General features: G+C 34.1%; 1 protein-coding gene across 8 annotated transcripts in view; it reads left to right on the top strand.

Annotated features, from left to right (window-relative positions):
* LRP1B (LDL receptor related protein 1B) overlaps positions 1-23,821 on the top strand; it is a 675,294-nt gene that overhangs the window by 538,418 nt on the left and 113,055 nt on the right. For all 8 annotated transcript variants that reach the window (XR_010432039.1, XM_064661626.1, XM_064661625.1 and 5 more), the window contains 13 exons: positions 3,260-3,452; positions 3,923-4,048; positions 6,333-6,461; positions 9,198-9,317; positions 10,326-10,439; positions 10,638-10,787; positions 13,811-13,933; positions 15,738-15,857; positions 17,984-18,112; positions 19,041-19,163; positions 21,408-21,548; positions 22,685-22,872; positions 23,624-23,807. Coding sequence is in view for 7 of the 8 variants with exons in the window: in XM_064661626.1 (XP_064517696.1) it covers positions 3,260-3,452; positions 3,923-4,048; positions 6,333-6,461; positions 9,198-9,317; positions 10,326-10,439; positions 10,638-10,787; positions 13,811-13,933; positions 15,738-15,857; positions 17,984-18,112; positions 19,041-19,163; positions 21,408-21,548; positions 22,685-22,872; positions 23,624-23,807 (1,840 nt within the window). In the remaining variant the exon portion in view is untranslated. The remainder of the gene's footprint in view (positions 1-3,259; positions 3,453-3,922; positions 4,049-6,332; positions 6,462-9,197; positions 9,318-10,325; positions 10,440-10,637; positions 10,788-13,810; positions 13,934-15,737; positions 15,858-17,983; positions 18,113-19,040; positions 19,164-21,407; positions 21,549-22,684; positions 22,873-23,623; positions 23,808-23,821) is intronic.

The raw sequence follows: 23,821 nt of genomic DNA, 5'->3' as shown, positions 1-23,821 counted from the left end.
TCAAGTAGAGCTTTCTGATATTCATCTAAAATGTTATTTATTTTTAAATTAATGGTATTGCTTTATTCTTGTAAAATGATTTTATAATGTAATTGACTTCAAATTGTCATAATATTTTAACATTTTTAAGTGCAGTTTTCTGTACTGGAATTGTTATTTTGTTATAGACCTCTACAGAGGTTTGGGTATCTTTTGAAAAGTGAAGAGCCCTTAAGAAACATTTAGAAGCTTTATTAGATAGTACTGCCCATTTATTAAGCATTTGGAAAGAGAAGTATTATCAATAAGCCATTCACTGGAGTTAAAATACTTAAAAGCAACTCATATTTTAAGCTGACGTATTAACTTTATGCACTTCTCTTTAAAAAATCCAACAGTATTTGTCTAAAAGTTGAGTGTAGTCATGAGAAGAATCATTATGAGTCTAGTTCTCACTGACAATCTAATAAGAGTTTTATATAAATCATCCCAATTACAATATTCTGGCAGAAATTCTTGTCTACCTGACATGTCTACCTGGCTGGCTCCTCCCCTTTTTCAGTTTTTCTAGAGAAACTGCCACACGTATCTCAAATTAGAGCAGCTATATGTAAAAACAAAAGCTCTCTGGAGAACTTAAAAAATAAAGAATTACAGTTAAAATTAAATTGTCCTCCAACTTCTGAATCCCCTCATCCATCTCACCCCTCTTGTCTCCTCATCTCTTTAGAGGAACCAGAGAAAACTACATCTGTTACTCAGAACTTGAAGTATCTGCTGTAACTGAATGTTGGTATCATTTAGAATTAAAACATGTGATGTACTATTGGACATGTCTGATTCAGGTGGAAGGGAGGTCTTGTTCAGGTTTTCTTAATTTTTTAAGATTGTACTTAGACTTAAAAAATAAAAATTGTTACAATTTTCAGTGTTATTCTGTAAATTAGAATGTTTAGGATTTTAAAAGGACTGTAAAGTTTTGGCCAAAACCTTGTAGAAATATGAACTCTTTATTTTGGATGCTGGAATAAAACCAGTGTCCTTGGATAGGGATGTGACATAATGGAGGAGAGGAAATGCTATGAGCACTAGTGAACAAATATTTTGGATGTTTGTTTTTGTGACACTTTATTTGGATGTCAGCTCTCCCAAGGTTGAACAGCAGTGATCAGTCTGTAATGAATTTACATTGTGTTGTTATTACGATCTGAGAAAAATTATGAGAGTGCTACTGAGCACAGAAAGCTGAACAGGGTAGTGCCTTCTTTAGCACTGATTGTGACAACAAAATCCTTCCAAGTGGGAAAGTTTCACATTTTCATGGAGAAAAAATATGGGGTTGCAAACTCTTCCTGGCCGGGTTTCATACAGATCTTTCAGAAACACATGATTTTTATTTTTTTTCATGGAATGTCTGAATATGAATAGTGTAGGATTTTAAGAGTGTATTATGAAAAGTGTCTTACAGTAAATGTGCACAATTAGAGAAGAAATCTTTTGCCATTAATACATTCCCATCTATCTTTTAATGCTTTTAATTTTGGAAAAAGGTGGGTTAGAGAAAAGTTATCGTCTTGGGATATTTATCAGTAAGAAAAATCTTTACTGGAAAAAAGGGTTTTCTAGTCAAATGTTCTTTAAAATATGCAGAAATATATGATGTGCACAGTAATGTAGAATTTGTTATAATTATCTGATTAATATAAGTAATTTTGATATTCTGTCTGTATAAGTGAGTTCAAGCATGACCAGGAATGCTCCTATGCACTGGACTAGAAATTTGGCAGGTTGTTGTAATGCTCTGGGCAGTGAACTTGGCATAGGTGTGAACAAAATGCCCCTGGAGCATTCCTTGGTATTGAATCCTGCAGAGTTAGGGCACCTTCTTAATCTCTAAGGAATAAAAATGGAGGCTTTTCTTTCACAGAATTAAATTTGGATATCCTGTTTATTAGGTGTATTTTTTTATCTGAAGAGAAAGACTTCCTCCCCCTGCAATTACTTATTTAATTATTGAGTATGGGATTGACCACTGCTACTTCTGTCTCATTACAGCACTTTTAAAATAGCACCCACTTTCAAGTAGGCTGAGCAGTGAGCAGAGCACCAGCCCCTGGGCAGGTGTGCAGTCAGCAGGAACAGCTCAGATTCATCACATGTACTGGGTTCATGGAGATTTCCATGAAATCTCATTGTTTTTATAAAGGCCCTTTGGGAAAGAGGATAAAGGACACAAAGCAGATGGAAAACCGTGGTGATCTAAGTAGAGATATGGGTTGAGAATTGATGCTTAAAAAAGAGTGATTTCTATTGTGTTGTTAAAAGATGTTATTTTTCTGGTTTTATCCCAATTTCACTATGTACATAGACATGGGATTTTTTTTTTTTTTGTTTTTGCTAGCCTGGGTCAGAACTGATGCTACTTTACGAATATACATGAGTTACTATTTTTTCCAGAGAAACCTGGAAGAATACAATTCTATACAAATATTAAGAGTATTATTTATCTCCAATAGCTAATGGAGAAGTATTAACCTCCCTTCCAAATAACTCTTTTCAGCCAAAATTAAATTTTCATTTAGAAAACTGATTAAAAATGTGTCATATTCTTCAGAACAGAAACTGTACATGTGAAATTTTTAATTCTGATACATGAAAAGAAAGAACATATATGAAAATATTTTATAGAAGCTGTGATTTAGACTGGGATCAAATTCATTGCATTTCTACAGTTTTCTTTCAAACCTTACTATATAGTGAAGTACAATTCATGTTTTCTGTCAAGGTTTTAAGCTGATTAATTCTATGGTGAGATTTTTATGTTTTTTTTAATTGGAAAACACAAAACATTTATTGTCTTGGGTTCAAGTTTCTGACGGATCATATAGTGACTGCTCTTCAGATCTGAAACGTGCTTCTCACTTTGATTCATAAAAACTCTAAATTTTAAGACACTCAGCCATGTTGAAAGAACCTCTTGTTCTCTTTTCTGTTCAAGCTATTAAGCAGGCAGTGTGTTGAGTAGGTATCTTTACAGGCACCTTTAGATAAACTGTGATTTTTTTAATTAAGGAACAGATGCCTGGTTTTCTGCTTGCAGCATCCTTCTAACACCCTTTAAGTGCTGTTATCCCATTTTTCCAGGTTCTGTAAGTATAGAAGTATTAAGTGTTTTGTCTAAAACTATAAAGTGATGTGAGTCCCAGTCTGCACTTTAAAAACTTCTTATTCAGTGACAACAATTCTTCTCGTGTTTCTCTTCTGTACTTCTGTGTTTTAGGTAATTGTGAAGTCTGGACCAGGCACGTTTCTCAGCCTGGCTGTGTATGATGAATACATCTTCTGGTCAGATGGGGTGAGGAGAGCTATCCTGCGTTCCAGTAAATACACAGGAGGAGACACAAAAGTTCTTCGTTCTGATATCCCTCATCAGCCAATGGGCATTATTGCTGTTGCCAATGACACCAACAGTTGTAAGTTACAAAGCAAGATGCACTGTTTTCTGAATTCCAGAATCATTCATTTCAGATATTTTATTTATTTTTAACTGAGTTAAAACATTTCATGGTGTTTCAGAAATACTTATTGTAGTAGCTGTTAACTTAGGATGGGGTATAACCTCTTTCCAGGCAAATAAATATTATTGAATGACCATTTTCTGCTGTGGAAGTTATGCTCAATGGGTGCAGTTAAATATTTTCCTGTCAGATTTTGGCAGGTTTGAATGTTGTAGGTTTTTTAAATTATTATTTTCAAGGTAGCTGTGTTTGTTTATCTTCAGCGTGCCAGCATCTGAGGCACGCTGACATTTTCATCTGACTGATAAAACCTGAATCAATTGCCCGTGAATCTGAGATATGGTGATCTCTGCTCTCTCAAAGACATTGGCCGTTGAAGCAAATTTAATAAAACAGAATTCCTCTTTTATCATTTGTTTTTTCAGGTGAGTTATCTCCTTGTGCACAAATGAATGGAGGTTGTCATGATTTGTGCCTTCTGACGCCTGACGGGCGAGTGAACTGCTCGTGTAGAGGGGACAGAATTCTGATAGATGATAACAGATGTGTGAGTAAGTAATACTGGCTGACACGATGCTTTTCTATGCTGTGATGCAGTTGCCTATTATAAGACAGTTGGCTCAAGCCATTAATTTTATATCTTTTATAAACTGTAAAAATTGGTCTGGCAATTCAGCACGTATCTGGCTTTTTAAACTATTTTGTCTGATAAGGCTTTTTGAGGGTTAAAAAGCATTAAAACTCCCCTGAAATCCTTATTATGGTAGTGAGATACTGGTGAGATACTGCTTACTTATTCGTAGTTAGGATTTTTACATCTCTATCATGATTACTGCTGAGATAGAAATGTCTATGTGCATCCGTTGGATCTCTCTAGGACTATATCAGATGAATTATTGAAGCTGAACCTTAATTGAGACCCTTTTTCTCACCTATTTGAGGTCAAGGCTGTGGTCAGGAGTGGAAGTGAAAGAGGTTCAGCAGATAAATTCATACATTGGATGATGTGTTATAAAATTATTATATTGCATTTATATTTTCCAGAAGCATTGCAACTCTAAAAATTGCTCTTTGGTGAAGCCATGTTTAAATCTTCATCTAGACCATGATGCAAGATTCTGTCTTCTAAATTAGTTTTTTGGAATGTTTGCAGGAAATGTTCATCTGAGCTATTAGTAAAAAAAAAAAAAAAAAAAAAAGGAAGACTTAGACATTAAATGTTGAGGTTGAGTAGCCCAGGAAGGATGGAAATAAGACAGACTATAGTTTATCTGTGAGATCAAAAGTTGCTTTCTTTGTAACACAGTTGAAACGGATACTCAATAAAATTGGAAGTTAGCAATTCCAGCTGAGATAAGGAATTACCTCTCCTTCCACAGTGCAATTTATCTATATAGCTTACTGCTAGTCAAGATTCTCGAGACAAAGCTTCAGTAAAATTCAAAGAGGGATTGGATGCTTATATGGGTAATGACTACCCTGACTACTCACTTCTCATCAAAGAAACACTTTGAAAGACATTAAAATGCTTTGTTTCTGCAAGATGGACTTTGAATCTCTGCAAGGGTGTCCAGTTAGACTTTAACTGATGGCAGATGATGCCATACATACTTTTTTTTTTTTATATATTTTCCTAAAGACTGCAGTTTAAGGTGCTGAACTAGATGAACTATAATTTCTTAGATCTAAAGTTCTTACAATTCTAAAACATGGGAGGAAAAGAGAGAAAAGTAGTTGCTGTGATAAATTTGATTAAGATGTAAAGGACTGTATAAATTATATTTAAGATCAGATCTCACCTTGTCCGAAATCTGTATTTTCAACACTTCTTTTATATTTTTCTTCATGTTTGAATCAAATCAAGAAATTATTTTAATTTATATTGGCTTGGCTTTTTAATATATCAGACATTGGTTCTTCCTGAGTTTGTGCTGAAGTAATTATAGTGGCTACAAGAAGGAAACATAATTATTCTTTTTGGGCTATTCTGGATACTTCTCGTTTCTCTCAACTTGGATATTTTGTTTAGAACCATGCACATGAAGCAGATGTATGACCTATCATGAAGTTCATGAACGAATTGTTCTCTGTCAACTTTGTGATAGCTTTTAGTTTCTTAGCTGAGCCAATAGAAAATCTATGTGCAAGAGAAAGCAGAAGCAAAAATTTTAAATGTGCATCTTGTTCTCTTCTAAAATAACAGATAAAACATCCACTAGATGAGAAGCTGAGAACACAAAAAATTAGGTGTATATCACTGGGGATTTTTTGTGAATAAAAGGGAATAAGTAAAGGAGATAGAGGAGGTTTTCTTAATTGGCTGTATCTTCACCATTTGATGTAGTGCACTGATGCTGGTAGCTGTGTATTACAGTGCCACAAAACAGAGTTGAGAGTCCAAATTAACTGCTTGGCAATGGTAAATGTTCAATTCTTGCTTTTGGATGGGCTGTGTTGAAGGGATGTTTTTAAAACATCTGTTAAGAAATGGTTGCACACAAACTGGGGGTTGTGGAGAGGTGTGTGAGAGTAGAGGGTCTCTGAGCACAGTAGTTCCAAAGTCGTTCTTGTCAGAATCTGTGCCTTGAAGTTATTTCACTGCCTGTTCCTTCATGGATATTTGGCTCTGTATTTTTCTTTTTGGATTCTTTCTGTAGAAGCTTTTAAGTTCTGATGCCACAGTGGGTTTGTTTATTTGTTTATTTATTTATTTATTTTGCGCTGAGGATTTCAAAAACCGCGTAGCAGATACTTCAAACGCAGCCAACATTTTTCTCATTTTCACTAATTGTGAAAGCTTTTAAAAAATTACGTGTTAATGTGTTTTATTTTCAGCTAAAAATTCTACTTGCAACATTTATTCAGAGTTTGAATGTGGAAATGGTGAATGCATTGATTATCAGCTGACTTGTGATGGCATTGCTCAGTGTAAGGACAAGTCCGATGAGAAACTTTTCTACTGTGGTGAGTATTTCTAGGTCTTTCACCTTCACATTGTTCTTTTGGTTGTGTGTGCTTAGATTCTTTCTTCTATGACTTTTTTCTCCTTACTCATACCGACTGCTCGCCGAGAAAATGCCAACTCACACATTAAGAAAGCCCTGACATTATATGGATAGAATTACTTAATATCTGAAAATATTTTTCCTTGCCAACTTCATGTATTAACTGACTTGTCTTTAATAAAAAGCATCTGAGATGTTCTGATATTTCTGTCTGTAAAAGAAAACTAAGGAAAAGCACAGCTGGCTGCTTTTTTAAAAATGAAAAATTGAGTACTTTCAGATTTAATTTAGTGATTTTGATTTAGTTTTTAATAGTTAATAAGATTTTTTCTGATTGTGAATAGAAAACACCTAAATAGAAATGTTATAAAATACAGAAATGGCTGTGTAATAGATATCTTTCCACACAGTTTTCTATTTAAGTTTATAATGTTGTTATTCTTCACAACAGTCCATCTACATCCTGCAACAATTGAGATGCATGGATGTCAACTTCCATAATTTCCCCAAGGGCTTCTATCCTTACATGTATTTTTTTCCCCTAATAACCACTAACTGAATAATTTCCAGGTTTCTTTGTGGCCAACTGAGTTTGCCTGCTGCAGTGTCTAAAACACTACTGTTCAAATAATTTTCCTTTAGCACTGAATCATGTTAGTGAATTCATGTGTCCTGCACATGAAATTAAACCTTCTTGTTACTTGTGTGCCTGTAATTCTTGGCCTTTATTCCGTTCTGTGGGTCCATATCACAGACTTGGAATCTCTTCTGTTTCCCATATGAACAATTTCATGTCATTTCAAACCCACTGTTTATGTTTACACCAGTCACCTCTGTAGTTTTATGAAAATGTCTCATTTAATTCCTGCAGTTCACCTCAGCCATTTTAATAATAAACAGAACAGTTTCCTTTTTTCCTTTTTTTTTCCGCTTGAACAAATTAACTGATTTTTTTCTTCTTCTTTCATCTTCAATTTGTGTCTCTTTAGCATTCAGACTCCTGTGTAACTGCTTTGATCATGTCATGTAAAACCAACAGTGATGTTTCATCAGATCATCTACATGTAGATAACTTAGAAGGTTTAGTTATTTGAATCTAAAAAAAGATAAGACATCAGATGAGGAAATAAGAATAGGGAATATGCAAAACAGTGTTAGTTACCAGGGGAAAAGGCCCTTGAATTACAAGTGACAGCTTCAAAGTATTGTATGTGTTGATATATTTGTATTTATGTAAGCATTATTTGTATTTATGTAAGCATAATGCTTAGAGATAAGAATTAATTTAAAACAAATGACAAACAAAGGTAAACCACAAAACCTGACACCACCTCCAAAAAACCCCAGGTAGGTCTATTTTTAAATAGATTAATCCTCTTCGTCTCTAGTATTATTTTTAGTCATTTATTTTGTTCACAGTTTATGGAAAAAATATTAAGTTTTCATATAGTTTCTTTTTCTTTGTTAGGAGAGGAGAGTAGGTTGAAGGACTAGAGAAACAGTCATTTGGGAACAAATAAGAAAGTTGTAGTTGGTGAGGAATCTTCAAAACAGTCTTTCTTGTCATTCCAGAGAAGCTGTCTTATATGTCAGTAGTCTTTTTAAGATTTTCTGAGCTGCAAAAACTGTTCTATACTTTATTTTACAATACTTAAAAATATATAAATTCAAAATTAGAATTTTAGAAATAGATTTATAAATGCAATCTTTTTTTGCCCAGAGAATTTATGGATGCCCCATCCCCGGAAATGTCCAACGCCAGGTTGGTCAGGGCTTGGAGGAACCTGGTGTAGTGGAAGGTGTCCCTGCCCAAGGCAGGGGAGTGAAACAAGATGACTTTTAAGGTCCCTTCCAACCCAGCACATTCCATGATTCTAGCATCCAACAATTTGTCTTTCCATAGATTTACCACATAATTTTATGAAGGACATTATGTTAGTTTGTGGTGTGACAGTGTACCTTTTGACTCATTTTGCTACACCTTGGAAAAAGAGCAGGAAGAACTGGGGTTCTGTCATGTCATTGCTTTCTGAATCTGATAAAGTACAGGATGTTGGAATCATTATTGTTGATTAACTAATGAAGTGAACATTATTTATTACTGTGACATGACTTCTGCGATGATTAAGGCTTTAGTAAATCAACCCTGAATTTTCAAACATATCAGTATGTGTAAAATCTGTACATTCTTTAGTAGGGTTCTTGAGCAGAACGCTGGAAGTATTTGGGTTCAGAAATCCAGAAACTTCTCTGCTAATATTTGTTGTTATTTTACTCTCCATTTATTCCTGATTTGGTTCAGGGCAAATTTGGTGTGTAACTCATTCTACATGATGGAATTATTGATGCCACATGCAAACATTATCACAAAAAAAATGTGTCAAAACAAATGCATTTAAGGCACATGGTCTTTTTATACCACAAGATAGTGAAAATGGGGAAATTAGGTTTTCCTTTTAAATTTTTTTTGAGTCAGTCTTTCTTTCTCATCGTGCTTTCATCCATTATTCTTTATTTGTTTATCAGTCCAAGTTTTTCTGCTGGACAATAAACGAACAGTTTCTGAAGTTTTTCCTGTAGCTTCAAATGCTTTATCAGTTAATTTTTTTTTCTGGAATTTTTGTTTGGTTTTCATGTAAGCCTGTTTGTGTTAGACATAAAGTGTCTAAATGAAAATATGTGCTTAACTTTCCAGAAAATAGAGGCTGTCGGAAGGGTTTCAAGCCGTGTTCTAATCGTCGCTGCGTTTCAAGTAATAAAGTGTGTGATGGTGTAAATGACTGCGGTGACAACTCTGATGAATTTGACTGTAAAGGTAAATGGCAGTTATTTCCAAGGTGATTTTGGAATATTGCTTTATAAATACTCAGTATGTAAATAGAAGTAGCTAGAAAATACGTGTAATTTAATCATATTTTGGGATTGATATGAAGACTGATTTTGGTTTACACCTACAGTCCTCTAGGACTATGGCTATAAAATAAAATATAAATATGCATATATATTACATAAAACATTTTTTATTATAGATATATAAAATATAGAATACAGGTGCTGCTTCTTCTGTAAAGTAATAAATGAGAGTATCTTTACTACAGACAGAAGGTTTGAAAGATGGGTGTTTTCTTCTCTGAGTCTGCTTTTTCTTTGAAGTAACAAGTGTTCTGTTTCTTTGTTTGTCAGATGCATGGCAATGTCTGTGTCCTTTGCAAAGCTTACTAGAATTGTTCTCCCTTTTATATCAGAATTTTTTTTTTTTGTTTAGTGTCTTAAAACATGAATATTTATGTTTGTGTACCAGCCAGTGAATAAAGACTAGCTAACAGACAACGCAAACCCTTAGTTACAATTCAGGAAGACTGGAGGGAATATTATCCCACACTATATAGCTAAAAAGTTATATAGCTGTAGTAACTAGCATTTTTTTGAAAAATGGAATGGTTTTTAATCATTTAGTTAAATATGGGTAGGGAGAAAAGCATACAGGGGAAAAAATGAACTTGGTGTTAGAAAAAAGAAACCTGAGAGATTCATAGGTGGTCCTGAAAATGCTTCTTCCTTCCTTACACGGTGATTATCTCAAATTGAGTTGAATTATACAGAGATACTTTTAGGCTAAAACATAAATTGAAAAATTAGAAACTTACGAGGTCCTATAAACTCAAAAGCGTATGTCTGCTGAATTTTTAGCTATGGAAGGTACAGCGTGTTCTGACTACCTCATTCTAAAAGGTAGAAAATGTTTAAACATAATACATATGATGTGCATCTTAAGAGTCTGTTTAGTACACAAATTTACATCTTTTATGACCGTGTGTTATAGATTCAACATGTGCTTCGACAGAATTCCGTTGTGCAGATGGGACTTGCATTGGAAAATCAGCGCAGTGCAACCAGATCATTGATTGTGCAGATGCTTCAGATGAAAAGAACTGCAGTAAGTTTGTGTTTGTGCTTCGCTGGAGCATCTGCTCCATGATTATTCCTTGTTATGTGGCAGTTAATTCATAGTCATTACTGGTTGGGAGACCAACACCTGCATGGTCTGTGCAAGCTCAAGATAAACACGAAAATTAAACTGTAAGTCTCTCAGTCTGTGTTAGGTGTGATGCACTAATTTGATGTCTCTTTCCAGATAATACAAACTGTGCTTACTTCTATAAACTTGGAATAAAATCTTCAGGATTTATTAGCTGCAATTCAACTTCCCTTTGTATACTGCCAGAGTGGATATGTGATGGATCTAATGACTGTGGAGATTATACAGATGAACTAAAATGCCCAGGTAACTGTAAAAAAATAAATAGAACGTTAATTTTATTTTTTTAATCTTATTGGGGGGGGGCAGTGTTTCTAATTGTGTTGAAAAATGTTTATTCAGTCAATACTGATTTATTTAATATGGAGAATAATATAATACTGAATGCAGTTTATTCACCTTTATATTGTGTTTCATCAAATTATGCAAATTATTACAAATTAATACTGCAGTTTTCTGACGAAAACTGCAATGTCTAGTTTTCTGTTTCCTCCAGGTCAGGTCTGTCATTTGTCATTTTTTATTTAAGTAAAACATGAGTCATTAAAATGTCATGCTCATCAAGCATCAGCATAATTATTCAGGAACTTTTATTAGCTACTGCTTTAGTGAGTGTCATTTCTTTCCTTCCTGGCTATTTTTTACTTTCCCTTTTATTTGGTAGAGGTCCCTGGGATAGGCTGCCAGGGTAGAATCCATGGTTATTGCTTTTGTGATTGTTCTGGTCCTCAGCCATTAAAGAGGGATCATGACACACTGGAGTCCCAGACACAGGACTGGGGTTATTGCTGTTTATTTAATGTTATCCAATGAATTATTCACAATATTAAATTCTTACCTAGTGAAGGATGGCATTTATGTGTTTGCTCTGTTTTTATCCAGAACCCCCCATTTGAGTTTGAAAATATTAAGTCCAAAGTCTAAACATATCTATAAATAAAGAAGTGATAAACTATATTTAGAATGAGAATACTTTAATCAATAGAAGTTTATTGTATCCTGTTTGTAGGATTAGGCTCATCCTAGGAAATTCTCATCAAGTTGAATAGAGTGCATTAAGAAAGAAACTTTGGGAGCATCAAGCCTGTATCTCCTCTCTTGCACCTCAAGCTTATATATGTGTGTGTATATATATATATATATCTAAAAACCAAAAAATTGATAGTGCTTTTTGCTTATAGTATTCCTGTTACTTTTGTCTTCCAGAACCACATTCAGTCTTTTAATCTCTAATCTACCTGTATTCCACTTTACACCTGATATTGTAGTCCTTCAGTAATATCCTTAGTCTTTACTTGCCATGGCAAATAAGCCAGGATATTTTAAGATTCCTGCTTTCAACATGAGAATATTTTGGTCATCTCAACCTGCATCTCTCTTGAATATACTAGACCAGCATCCTGTATAGCAAATGGAATTTTACTTTTGCCTTGTATCAGTGCAAATACAATGTATTTTTTTATTTCTATTGGTTTTCATAATTGGCTTATGCTAGAGTATAATTGTCCTCCTGTGACCTGTAACTCTCTTTCTTCTAAGAATTAGTATTTAATAATAATATTTACTAAATAATAAATTTTATTAATTTGTAGAAATACAACTTTTAATTTTATGTTGGTAAATACTCTGCAGTTTTTGCCTAGTAATGAACATAATCTGATTATTTCCATTTAATACTCTGGTTTTCTGTGTGATAATCACACTGTGTCACCAGAAGTTTCTATTAGAATTCTCATATGTTGTGCCAAATTTAGTGATGAAAATATTACCAGGATCCAGAGAAATCTAGAACTTCAGCACTACTGTCAGTCAACCTGACGTTAAAAACATTCCTCCTTTCTATAAAAGAGATTCATATTAAAATTATAGTTTCCATTCTAATCTTCATATTCTCTGCATTCTCTTAGTTCTGTAGAATTAATATATATAACACTTCAATGAGCTCAGAATAGCTTATATTTACTGTATTTCCACAAAAAGAAAGCTTTTTTCCATACCAAAGAGGATTTTGAGGGCAGTGTGCTGCAGCTCCAGTAAACTAATGTTGCATAAGTACACTAATGTGCATTTTATTCCATCGTCCATTTATTTGTATCACTTTTTTTCTGTCTTTCAAACGTGTGCCAAAATGTTCCATCATTTTAATGTGCGACTAATTGCCTGCATCATTCCTCCCTTTACTTGGGAACAACACCATTCACATTCAACCTACATGTGATTTCCTTTGCCATTTCATTCAAAACTGACCGACTTTGGCACGTTAAATTTTTGAGTGTTATTTCTGTTATGAATAATATAACTCCCATTAGCAGTTTTGTTCAGTGTCATTTTTCTTACAGAAAATTACAGCAAAAATACTCATTTAGGAGTAGCTATACTTAGACAATCTTTAAGATCTACCAAATCATCAGAGACGTCCCACTTCTTCCTTTGTTCTTTTTTTGCTACTCATACAGCTGTAGAAGCCATAAATATGATAACTTTATCTTTATTTTTAAAAGAAAGGAGGCTGCAAACCCAACCCAGTGTTGATTGCCTCAGTACATTGAGGGAATAATATAAACCATGGCAGAGTTTCAGTGATCTCGAGTGCTTGGAACTCTACCTCCTGGGTTTTCCCAGGACTTTGCCTAAGATTTTGAAAATAACCTGTTGTTAGACTAATATTTGTGCTTAAATAATGGAAATAAATATATAGCGTGCTTTCTTTCCTCACATCTGTTTTCTAAGCATTCATAAAAATAAAATTTTAAATTACTTTCACACTCTACAAACAACTTTTGAATTTCTGACAAAGTCTAAATCTCTGGCTCCAACGTCACTGGTGTAGCTCCTGTTAGTCAGCACGTGAATCAGAGTTGTAGCTTATCCAGTGATAAAAATACTACCCCCATTAGGTTATCTTGTAAATTATGGTAGCTAGATCAGAAAGGTAATTCTGTCAGCTGGTGTAAAACATGAAACAGTGTTGACCTGTCTGACCTCCAAACCTGTAAACTGAGCTACTTGCCTCTATAGGCCTTTTGATTTAGTTTGAAGCTCTGATTCTTCTCTAGAAAAAAAAAATGAAGTATTTCAGCTCCCTAAACTACTTAGCTGTCACTATTTTTTTTTAATTTGTATGAACACAAATTATGTAAACAGTATTTTTTTCATTTTTAGACATAAACACTTTGTCCATTAGTATTCAGAAATTTAGCAGAAATGTATTAGGCTCCTAATCATACAAGTAGAGACCATTTTACATTACATTCTTTATTTTATCACAGTTCAAAACAAACCCACATGTGAAGAAAATTATTTTGGTTGTCCTAGTGGAAGATGTATTCTGACCACCTGGCTTTGTGATGGGCAGAAAGACTGTGAGGACGGAGTAGATGAATTGCACTGTGGTGAGCATTTTATCTTTCTTGTATTTCTGTAATCACTAATGCACTTTGAAAACAAACAAGTGTGCATTTTTATCTCAGAGATTGATTATAGACCTGTATAAGAATATCTTTTTATATATTTTTAGATTCAACTCTAATACTTCATGTTGCCAATACCTTAAATTCCATCTCATGCCATAATGAAAGCCTTTTAATTTCTTTTTCTTAAGGATATGTTTATATACAGATTTTTCTATTATTTTAATATTTAACAATTCCACTAATTCTTCAAAACTCCTAATTTTGAAGGAGTTTTACCTCAAAAAATTTCCTTCTTATCTATTTTGGACAAGTTCTCCTTCTGGAACAGCTTTAGATATAATCAATATGAATCAGTATCTAGACTCCAACAGGAAATAGCCAAACATAAAAGTGGACGTTCCTTTGCATCAGGGGCCATACAGGTATAATTGTTTAAAGTAACCAGAAAAGTAATGTGAATAAAATAAAGCATGAACTGTGAACTGGGTTAAGGGTCTGTTGTGTCTCAGATTTTTCAGATTCTTAAATTCTGCCTAATTGAGGAGCAATGCAGGTTGGTTTCACTGATAGTAAGAGCTGATCTTTTATCTTCAATTTGTATGGATTAACTGAACAGAGTATTTCTGTAATGAGTTGTAGCAGAACAGCAAAAAGCAGTATGAAATTTTCCTATTCCCTATTTAAATAAAACCTGAATTTTTTTTTTTTTATTTTTTGCTTTACTTCTTGACATGACCAAACATTATAATTTACTCTCCTCATGACCCAGTTCCCATTAACATGCTTCCATATTTGGGTTGCAGTTTACATTGTATATATACATTTTATAACTTCAAAATTAGGATCTGCTGTGCACTGTGACAATCAGAAAGTTTTGTGTTGATCACATTTATCGAGTGTAACTCGCTGTTTACATTTCCAGGTTTTATTACACATACATATTTCTATACAATATTTTAAAATGTATTAGCTGATTTTTTGTGGGTGAGAGGGAAGGGGATTAAGTCAATTCTGCTTTCTCTGCTGATCACTCTTACCCATTTTGAGGTACTTGTTACAATAGTCTACTTGTAAATTCAGATTGCATTACTTATTTTTTTTATTGTAAATTCTGATTGCATTACCTAAAATCCTTTTTGTTGTTAGCATTAAAATTTTTTGTCATCAGTTAAAAAAAAAAATTCTTAAAGAAGTCTGGGAAATGTGCAAGATCCAAATTTTTCAGAAAATGTTACAAAACCAGCATTGATTTATAGGAGTTGTGCAGTCTAATTATAAAGGCAGAAAAATATTGTTATTTTAAATGTATAGTGAAGTGTAAATGGGACAACAGAATTCAAACACACAGCAGTTTTCTCATGAGAGAAAATAACATGAAATCTCTTGAAGATGGAGATAAATACTGAAATAGCAGGACGAAGTCTGTGTTGAAAAATTTGGACAGTGCCCTCTCTGCCCTACTACCCAAATAAAGCAGTTCACTGTAGTCCTAGTATTTATGTTAAATACACAAACTAGACTTAGCTTTTAAAGTGTTTACCATCATCCCACTAGCAAAATGTTTGAAAATATTGGAACGTGTTTGGAATGTTTCACTGTTTATTTATTTTTATAAATGTTTTGGTGATGCAAACTCTGAGACAAATTGGTAACATGCTGAATAGCAAGATTAGGATTGTACTGTGTTTTTAATACCTGGGAAACTGGGGGGACAGAGCAGTATGAAAATTCCTAAACTGTGCTAGAAAATGCAGGGAATGCAGTGATGTTGTGTCATTCCTAGATTCGTCCTGCTCATGGAATCAATTTGCTTGCTCTGCAAACAAATGCATCTCTAAGCAGTGGATTTGTGATGGTGAGGATGACTGTGGAGATGGTTTAGATGAGAGTGATGCTATTTGTGGTAAGTAGGATAATTTTAGTTCTGCTTTGTGTCAGGTCATGCATAATGAAAGAGATGATGTGTTTCAAGAAGATGGTGGAAAGAGGACAAGAACAAAAGCATCTCCAAAGAGTGTTCACTTTAAGGATAGAGTATGAGAGGATCTCCACCCTCAGCCCCCTCCAATTAGCTGAGAGAGTCCTTTTTATGGAGACTGTATGATCTGTGTGTGCTCTGTCAGTAGAGATACAAATAGCACACCAGTGTGGGCAAAAGGACAACAAAACTTTTCTCCATTTCCCACCCTTGAGGTAAAACCCCTGTTTGAGTTTCACATTTCAGTGGTAGGTGCTTGAAGACTAAAGATGTGTGTATTTTTTCCTCCAGCTCTTTCTCCTATTCCCTTTAAATTTTTGTATATGCAGTCATAAGCATTATTGCATAATATTCCTCTCAAATTCCCAAAACCTTCATGGTCCATAAGGACTTGAAAATTTTGTTTTCATTCTGGGGCTCAATGGACTGGAAAAGTGTTAGTGAATTCTTCTCAAAAGGAAATCACATTTTGTCAAGTCATACTGTCACAATTTAATGATATTTATACATTGGTTCCATTGTTAGCTATGCTGTATTTTAAGATTTAACTTTTAAATATTTATTCCTTTTCAGAAATTCTCTTATTTGAATTTCATTCAACAAAGGGTATTTTATTCCATATTTCATGTGTGGTACCACGGTGCTGAAAGTGTTAAGTAGACAGAGAAGAAATCACTTCAGCTTATGTTCAGATTTGTGGTGGCCTAATCAAACAGATGTATAAATGTCATCAAATGAAAAGAATGGAGGTGGAACTTATACTGATTTTATATGGCAAAATGTGAATTAATTAGTACACTAACTTCAAGCTGACATCCATTTACAATACAGTTTTCAAGGGATTTAGGTCCTACTGAGAAGAAAAGCACCTCATCTGAGAATAATATAGAACAGTGTGAAACTCTAAGAGACATGAGGACCTGAAGCTTAGTAGGAATAGAAAAATGGTGATGAAAACAAAGGCCAGCAAATTGCAAAGTGTCACTACAAGATGACTTATTTTTTTTCTTTTAAGATTGTTCAGAATTAACTACTTTTGATATCTTGACTTGCAACACATTATAGATCTCTTGTTAGAAGAAAACTCACCCGTAAAATTGTAGACCATCTCTCAAAGAGGGAAGATCTGCACCAGTTATGAAGAGGGGAGAGTTAAGGCTGTATTTCTCCTTAGGAACAGGAGATGGACTTGAACTGCAAGAGGATAAGAGAGATCATGACTTGAGATTTTTTAAAAAATCAGTATTTATTTAACATGAAGTTTAATTCCAGAAGTATCAAAAAATGGCCAATGCATATAAGTAACCAAAAGTTGTCACTTTTGAATAAATCGGACAGGAAAAGTATTTTCTAATATTTTAATATTTTATTAATTTCTAATTAAAATTAGTAGAAAATGCACTGATTTTTTTAATGAGACATATTTAGCTTATCTGAGAGAATACATTAAGTGATTGTGCAAAAATTTACTTCCAAACACAGTAAAATTAATCCTAGGATATAATATTATCAGGAGAACAGCCCATTTAAAAAAAAAAAAAAAGTCAAGCAAAAAATATGTAAAGTTATTTGAATTAAAACTGTCAGATATTTTTTACTCCCACTACTTTTATGCTTGGTCCACATTGTTCTCTTCTATGTGGGACTGACTCATGAAAAATATGAATGCATTTAGCCTCCTGGAATAGTCTGGTGATTCAAGGATTATGTGGTTTACAAGGTTAGTTCCTTTGTTCAGTCAGTCCAAACATGCAGTCAAACACACAGACCAAAACTGGTTTGAAAAGTTACTCTGCTGGAGAGTTTTCATAAAGTGTGGGAAATTAAATTTCCTTGCAGATTATTAAGAGACTGAATAAATGTAAAGAATGGAAGAAATAGGAGGTTGTCAAATGTCATAATGTGCAGAACAAAATCATCTCTGAATTTTACTTTAAAGTAAACCCCTGTATTTAGTCATTACCCGTTACCATAAAAACCTCGGTTAGGACATTCCAGCTCAGGATATTCCATGAGTCTGTGTTTAAGACTCCCACACCATGTTTTTCCAGGCTCAGTGACCTGTGCAGCAGACACCTTCAGCTGCTTGGGCTCCCACGCCTGTGTTCCCCGGCACTGGCTTTGTGATGGTGAGAGAGACTGTCCCAATGGAAGTGATGAGCTGTCCACAGCAGGCTGTGGTATGTTTGCACGTTAAAAGATGTATTTATTTCCTTGGTCCTTTTGCCTATATAATATCCAGATGCTGTTTGTTTCTGTAGTATTGTACCCTTTTACTGCCAAGATTGCTGCTAAAGATTGATGGCCCACATGTGAGCACACATACCAGAATCCTTTAATGTTTTAATCAGCCTGACATCTTCAGGCTCTCTTAATATATACTGAGGCACACCAGCTGAAGATCAGTATGTGTGTCACGTCGTAGACATTATGCAGCATGTTTCCTAATGAAAATTAGCACATTATTGACTATGCAGTTTTATTGCTCTTCCTGAAGAAAGTGCTGCTGCTCCTGTCAGGGAGGTTGTGCATCAGGAAGGGAGATGCAGTACTGTCTTCAATTTATTCTGGCTAATTGTTCAGGTCTTGACAACTCCTGCCCTACAAACTATTACTTCCAGTCTTCTGAGATACATTTCTATTAAAAGTGTCAGGAGTTCAGTAATAGTTTCATTGAGCTTTTTTTTTTTTTTTTAATTAACTTATAAAAATGGTATAGAAATATGCTTTATATATTTTGAGTGTTAACAGACTTTAAAGAGCATTTGTTCAGGAGCAGAGTAACATAGGAAGGACATCTCTACTTCCCAAATATTCTTTTCCTCAGAAGCAGACCTTAGGCTAGTTGTAGACAAGCATCAACTTCTGAAGCCTTTCTGTTTTGGATTACAGGAGATTTTAGCCATCCTTACTCCAGCTCTCTGTGGTAATGAGTAGCTTTTTCTGCTATTGAATTGTGTTGTGCTTTTGTATGACTAAACAGCTACAGTTATTTCCATTGAATCCACTCAAACTAACTACTTCTCATTTCATCTCTGTGTAAGAAAATTGGCTGCATATCTTATTGTTCTCAATTTCATTTATTTTTGTGTACTGTATTTTCCTTAGCTCCTAATAACACTTGTGACGAGAATGCTTTCATGTGCCATAACAAAGTCTGCATTCCCAAACAGTTTGTTTGTGACCATGATGATGACTGTGGAGATGGATCAGATGAATCTCTGGAATGTGGCAAGTATAACAAAAATAGAGTAAATACAAAAATTTCAGACTTTTAACTGTAAGGCATTTTTCAGGGTCTGTTGTTTTAAGTCACTATTGAAAAAGAAAGCTCTTCTTTTTTTAATTGTTTTAATTTTAAATTTTAAGTTATGCATCAATTAATAGAGCTTAATATTTACTTGGATCTGGAGCTACAGTGACAAATTATTTCCTATAGTGTCTTACAGTTGATTGTTAATAACATTTAACAGAATTTAAAAATATACTTTCTAGAATTTCTTGCTTAGTATGTATATCTTTTTATATATATTTTTAAATTCATCTCTATGTGTGTTTTTTCTATTAAATAATAAAACATCTCTGTCATGATTATCACTGCAGTTAAATGATATCAACTAAAGCCATAGATGAATGTTTAATTTTCACTATTGACATGAATTTAGGGGTTCTTATACTATGTGAATATCTATGCAGTATATCTGCACCATACTCAGAAATATGAATCTGTAGAAATAATATTTATGGAAAATATAGAGCAAATGTTCCCTCAAAAAAGGTACATTATTGATTTTTTTATCATGAGTGATTTTGTGCCATAAAATCTGTGTTGGTTATTTGCTCTTAGATGTGCTCCAGAAATGAGAACCACAGCAGAAAATAGCTGGGTACATGTTTTAGATGTTTCTGTTGTACACACCATTTGTAGAGTGTATGTGCATGAATGATGAGAGCAGACAACCAAAAATTGTAAGAAAAAGCATTCTTAATGTTTGCATTTAGTGAAATTTGTCATGAGTTGAACATATAATGGAACATTTTGGGAACAAAATATAGTGTAGCAAATACTGTTTTATTTGTTGGTCATATAAAAATCACAGAATCCCAGAATATGCTGTTTTGAAAGGGACCCACAGGGATCATTGAGTCCAACTCCTGGCCCTGCACAGGACAACCCCAAGAGTGTCTGAGAGTACAGTCCGAACACTCCTTGAACTCTGTCAGCCTTGGTGCTGTGCCCACTGCCCTGGGGAGCCTGTTCAGTGCCCAACCACCCTCTGGGGGAAGAATCTCTTTCTAATATCCAACCTACATTTTGGGTTTTTTTAATAATCACTTGCTGGTGTATTTAATTTTTTTACTATAGCGTCACATACATGCACGAAAAGTATACAAACCACTTAACGTACTGACAAATAAATAGTGTTATTTTGTCTCTTTGGAAAGAGACAGAAGGAGAAAACAGCAACAGAAGCAGAAGATGTAGAAATTCCTGATCTAATTGTAGTATGGACCTGCCTTCAGGCACTGACTCTATTTAATTTCTGCTGGGCAAACTGAAATCTCCAGCAATGTTTGTTACGTGCTGCACTGCTTCAATGCAATTTTCTGTTAGCTGGTAATCAAATACACACTTTAGTGTGGGACTAGTGTGGTAAACTCATTATACTCTAATTTTAGGAAAGGGTTCCATTCTTTTATGAGAAAGGGAACTACTTGTATAGAGTAAGAGGCAAATTCCAAAACACGCTTATCAACCTGTTATCAGATATAAAAATGAGCCACCTAATTAATCGAGATTTTAAACTTGTGATTTCTCATTTGACTGCAAACTGGGTAGCCTGATCACAGCTCTGTTAGATTGTAGAGCTAGACCTTTTCCATCGTGATAGCTAAACAACCCAGGTACTCTGCAGAAACCAGTCTACTTAGTCAGCATGAAATTTGGTTTGAAAGGTATTCCTAAAAGCTGAATTAATGGCATATATTTAAAAATCTAAGTTTTGTTATTGTTTGGTTGGTTTTTTTCTCATTTGTATCATTGAAAGGCATATTTCTTGTTTTTCTTTTCTAGAGTATTATTCTGAAACAATATAAAAATGGGACTGGTGATTGAAGCAGTCAGTTCTTTTATTTATTTTAAAGTTACAATCATTCTAATCCTTGAAAATTTCTTTTGACTCCATTGTATAAACCTGTCTTTTTAATGAAACCCTAATAACTAACAAAAAATAGCAATAACTCAATCTTACTATTCATATGTTTCTGTGTGTATTGTATCATGGCTATACAGTGCGTGAGAGACATTCGATTTCTCTCTTTGTTGGTAGGCACTTCTGAATAAGCATGTAGTGTTTTATATGTCTTTATGGAGCAAAAGATAAGAGATGTTGAGATACATTGCCTCAACATATGCAAAACTTTATGTTGACACTATGAAAGGAAATATGAAGTCAGTGGTTGGTGTATTTCCAGGATATCGTCACTGTCGTCCTGGAGAGTTCACCTGTGCTGATGGCAGATGCCTGTTAAATTCCCAGTGGCAATGTGACGGGGATTTTGACTGCCCAGACCATTCTGATGAAGCACCTCTCAACATCAAATGCAAAAGTTCAGGTTTGTATTTAATTTTTTGAATGACACCTGTGACCTTTCTTTTTGGAGAGTCAGTGGTTTAGCAAATGTAAAACCTAGTAGCTTAAATCTCCGGTGCTTTCATGGTGATATTCCTTATATCTTGCAAGGAGAACGTGTTCTGAGCATCCAAAACCTCAGTCCACAAAATTCAAGCCACAATTTCCTATGGCATAAGATGACAGATAGTTCCTTAACATATAAATCCTGCTAATACTAAAATAAGATTATGCTAATGTAATAATTGCCAAATTTTCTCTCTTGCTCTGAAAATGTTTACTGTGTTTAAGATATTTATCACACAGAAGCAGGTCATATAAGAGGGGATGTAAAGTTTTTCTCACTGTAAATAATAAACACTGGTTCAATTTTATCAGCAAATTATTGACCAAATGCAATTGGTTTTATAGATATTTTCTACTCACATTAATAAGTTGGTTAAGGATTGACTGGGTTTTGAGAGGGAAATTAGTCCTGGTCTGCAAATGTTATTCTGTTTGGTGTCTTTTTCAAAGACCAGTTCTTCTTTCTATGCCTTAGAATTTTATTGCACTTTAGCCAGGTCCTTTACATCAATTTTGACGGAAAACACTAATTTGGTTTGAGGTGAGGCAACATACCTGCCTTATATGCAAGTGTTCTTATTGTGATTTGAGGGGTCTGAATGTAGCTGAAATGATGAATTCAAGTTTTGCCGAAGAGGGAAAAACCTATATACATATCATTAGACAAGAGATGAATCAGAATTCAGTCAGTCATGTTACTAAACACCTCAGCATCCACAGGGGAGAGAAGCCATGCCTTTTAACTTTTGTAAACTGTAGAACTGTATTTTGTGCCAAGATAATGTAGAAGATTCTCCATTATATGAAAATAAATATGTAGGAGAGAGTAGTAAGTTGAAGTCTTCACACATTTTCCAGAAGAGGAATAACCTTTAAAGACAATGAAAAATGAAAAGATATTATAATGCTATCAATATGGAATAAATATTCAAATTTTACACAATTATTTCATCTCACATGCACACATAGCAACGGATCCATGAGAAAATTAATTCCAAATACTAATAGATGACACCAAGTTGTTGCTCTCTTTTTTTTTTGTTTGTTTTCCAGAGCAGTCATGTAACAGCTCTTTTTTTATGTGCAAAAATGGCAAGTGCATTCCTCAAAGTGATGTTTGTGATAACAAAGAGGATTGTAGTGATGGGTCGGATGAGAAAAGCTGCCACACTAATGAATGCCTCAGTAAGAAAGTTAGTGGCTGTTCGCAGGATTGTCAGGATCTTCCTGTTGGATACAAGGTGAATAATTACAAAATGTGGTGTAATATAATGCAGATTTTTAGTTCTTAAATGTTTAACTACTGTGTGATTATAATAAAGCTCCACTGTGTGGTAATTCCTTGTAATAAAGTAGCTTACCTATCATAATAAGAACATTCAAATTTTTATTTCCTGTAAGGAAACAATTGTCAATGATATTTAAGAAATGGTAGGATATATAATTTAAACCTGTGGAAAAGATCATACAATGCTTCAAATACAACAGATCATACTGATATATATATACAGAGCACTGAAAATCAGTTGTAAAAAAGGAAAATACATAGCAGTGAATAGCAGGAATAGTGGTTTTGTCCACTTTTTTACAGGTCGTTATTAATTATAGAAATATTTAAACAAAGTAAAATCACCTTAGAAACAGAATAAAACTGTTAGTTGTCTGCATGTGAGGGTGTTTTCTGGGATCTTTGCCCACTGAAAACTAAATAAAATTTGTCCAACATGGCTTAAGTCTAAAAATACTTAAACCTCTGAAACCATGTCCTAGGCAGGAGGCCATAGACTAGAGAGCTGGAGATACAGAGATTACAGGAGGGAACATGTAAATTCCCTGTAAACCATGTAAACAACAATGTAATTAAGATGTTACTTGAAAAAAATGAGATCCATAAAAAGTTTATGATGCTAACATGTTCAGTAGAAAGTACACAAGATGACAAACAGAATCAATGAGAAATTAAACATGAATGTGTTTGGTTTTCTTTCCCAGTGCAAATGCTGGCCTGGATTCCTCCTGAAGGATGATGGCAAAACATGTGTAGATATTGATGAATGTTCGTCTGGATTTCCCTGTAGCCAACAATGCATCAATACATATGGAACCTACAAATGCTTGTGTGCAGAGGGGTATGAAATACAGCCTGATAACATCAATGGCTGCAAATCCCTTTCAGGTATTACTATTTAG

This window comes from Pseudopipra pipra, chromosome 7 (genome assembly GCF_036250125.1).
Source record: "Pseudopipra pipra isolate bDixPip1 chromosome 7, bDixPip1.hap1, whole genome shotgun sequence".
NCBI lineage: Eukaryota > Metazoa > Chordata > Aves > Passeriformes > Pipridae > Pseudopipra > Pseudopipra pipra.
Note: the sequence above shows the minus strand (reverse complement) of the source record. Positions and strands in the feature narration are given on the sequence as shown.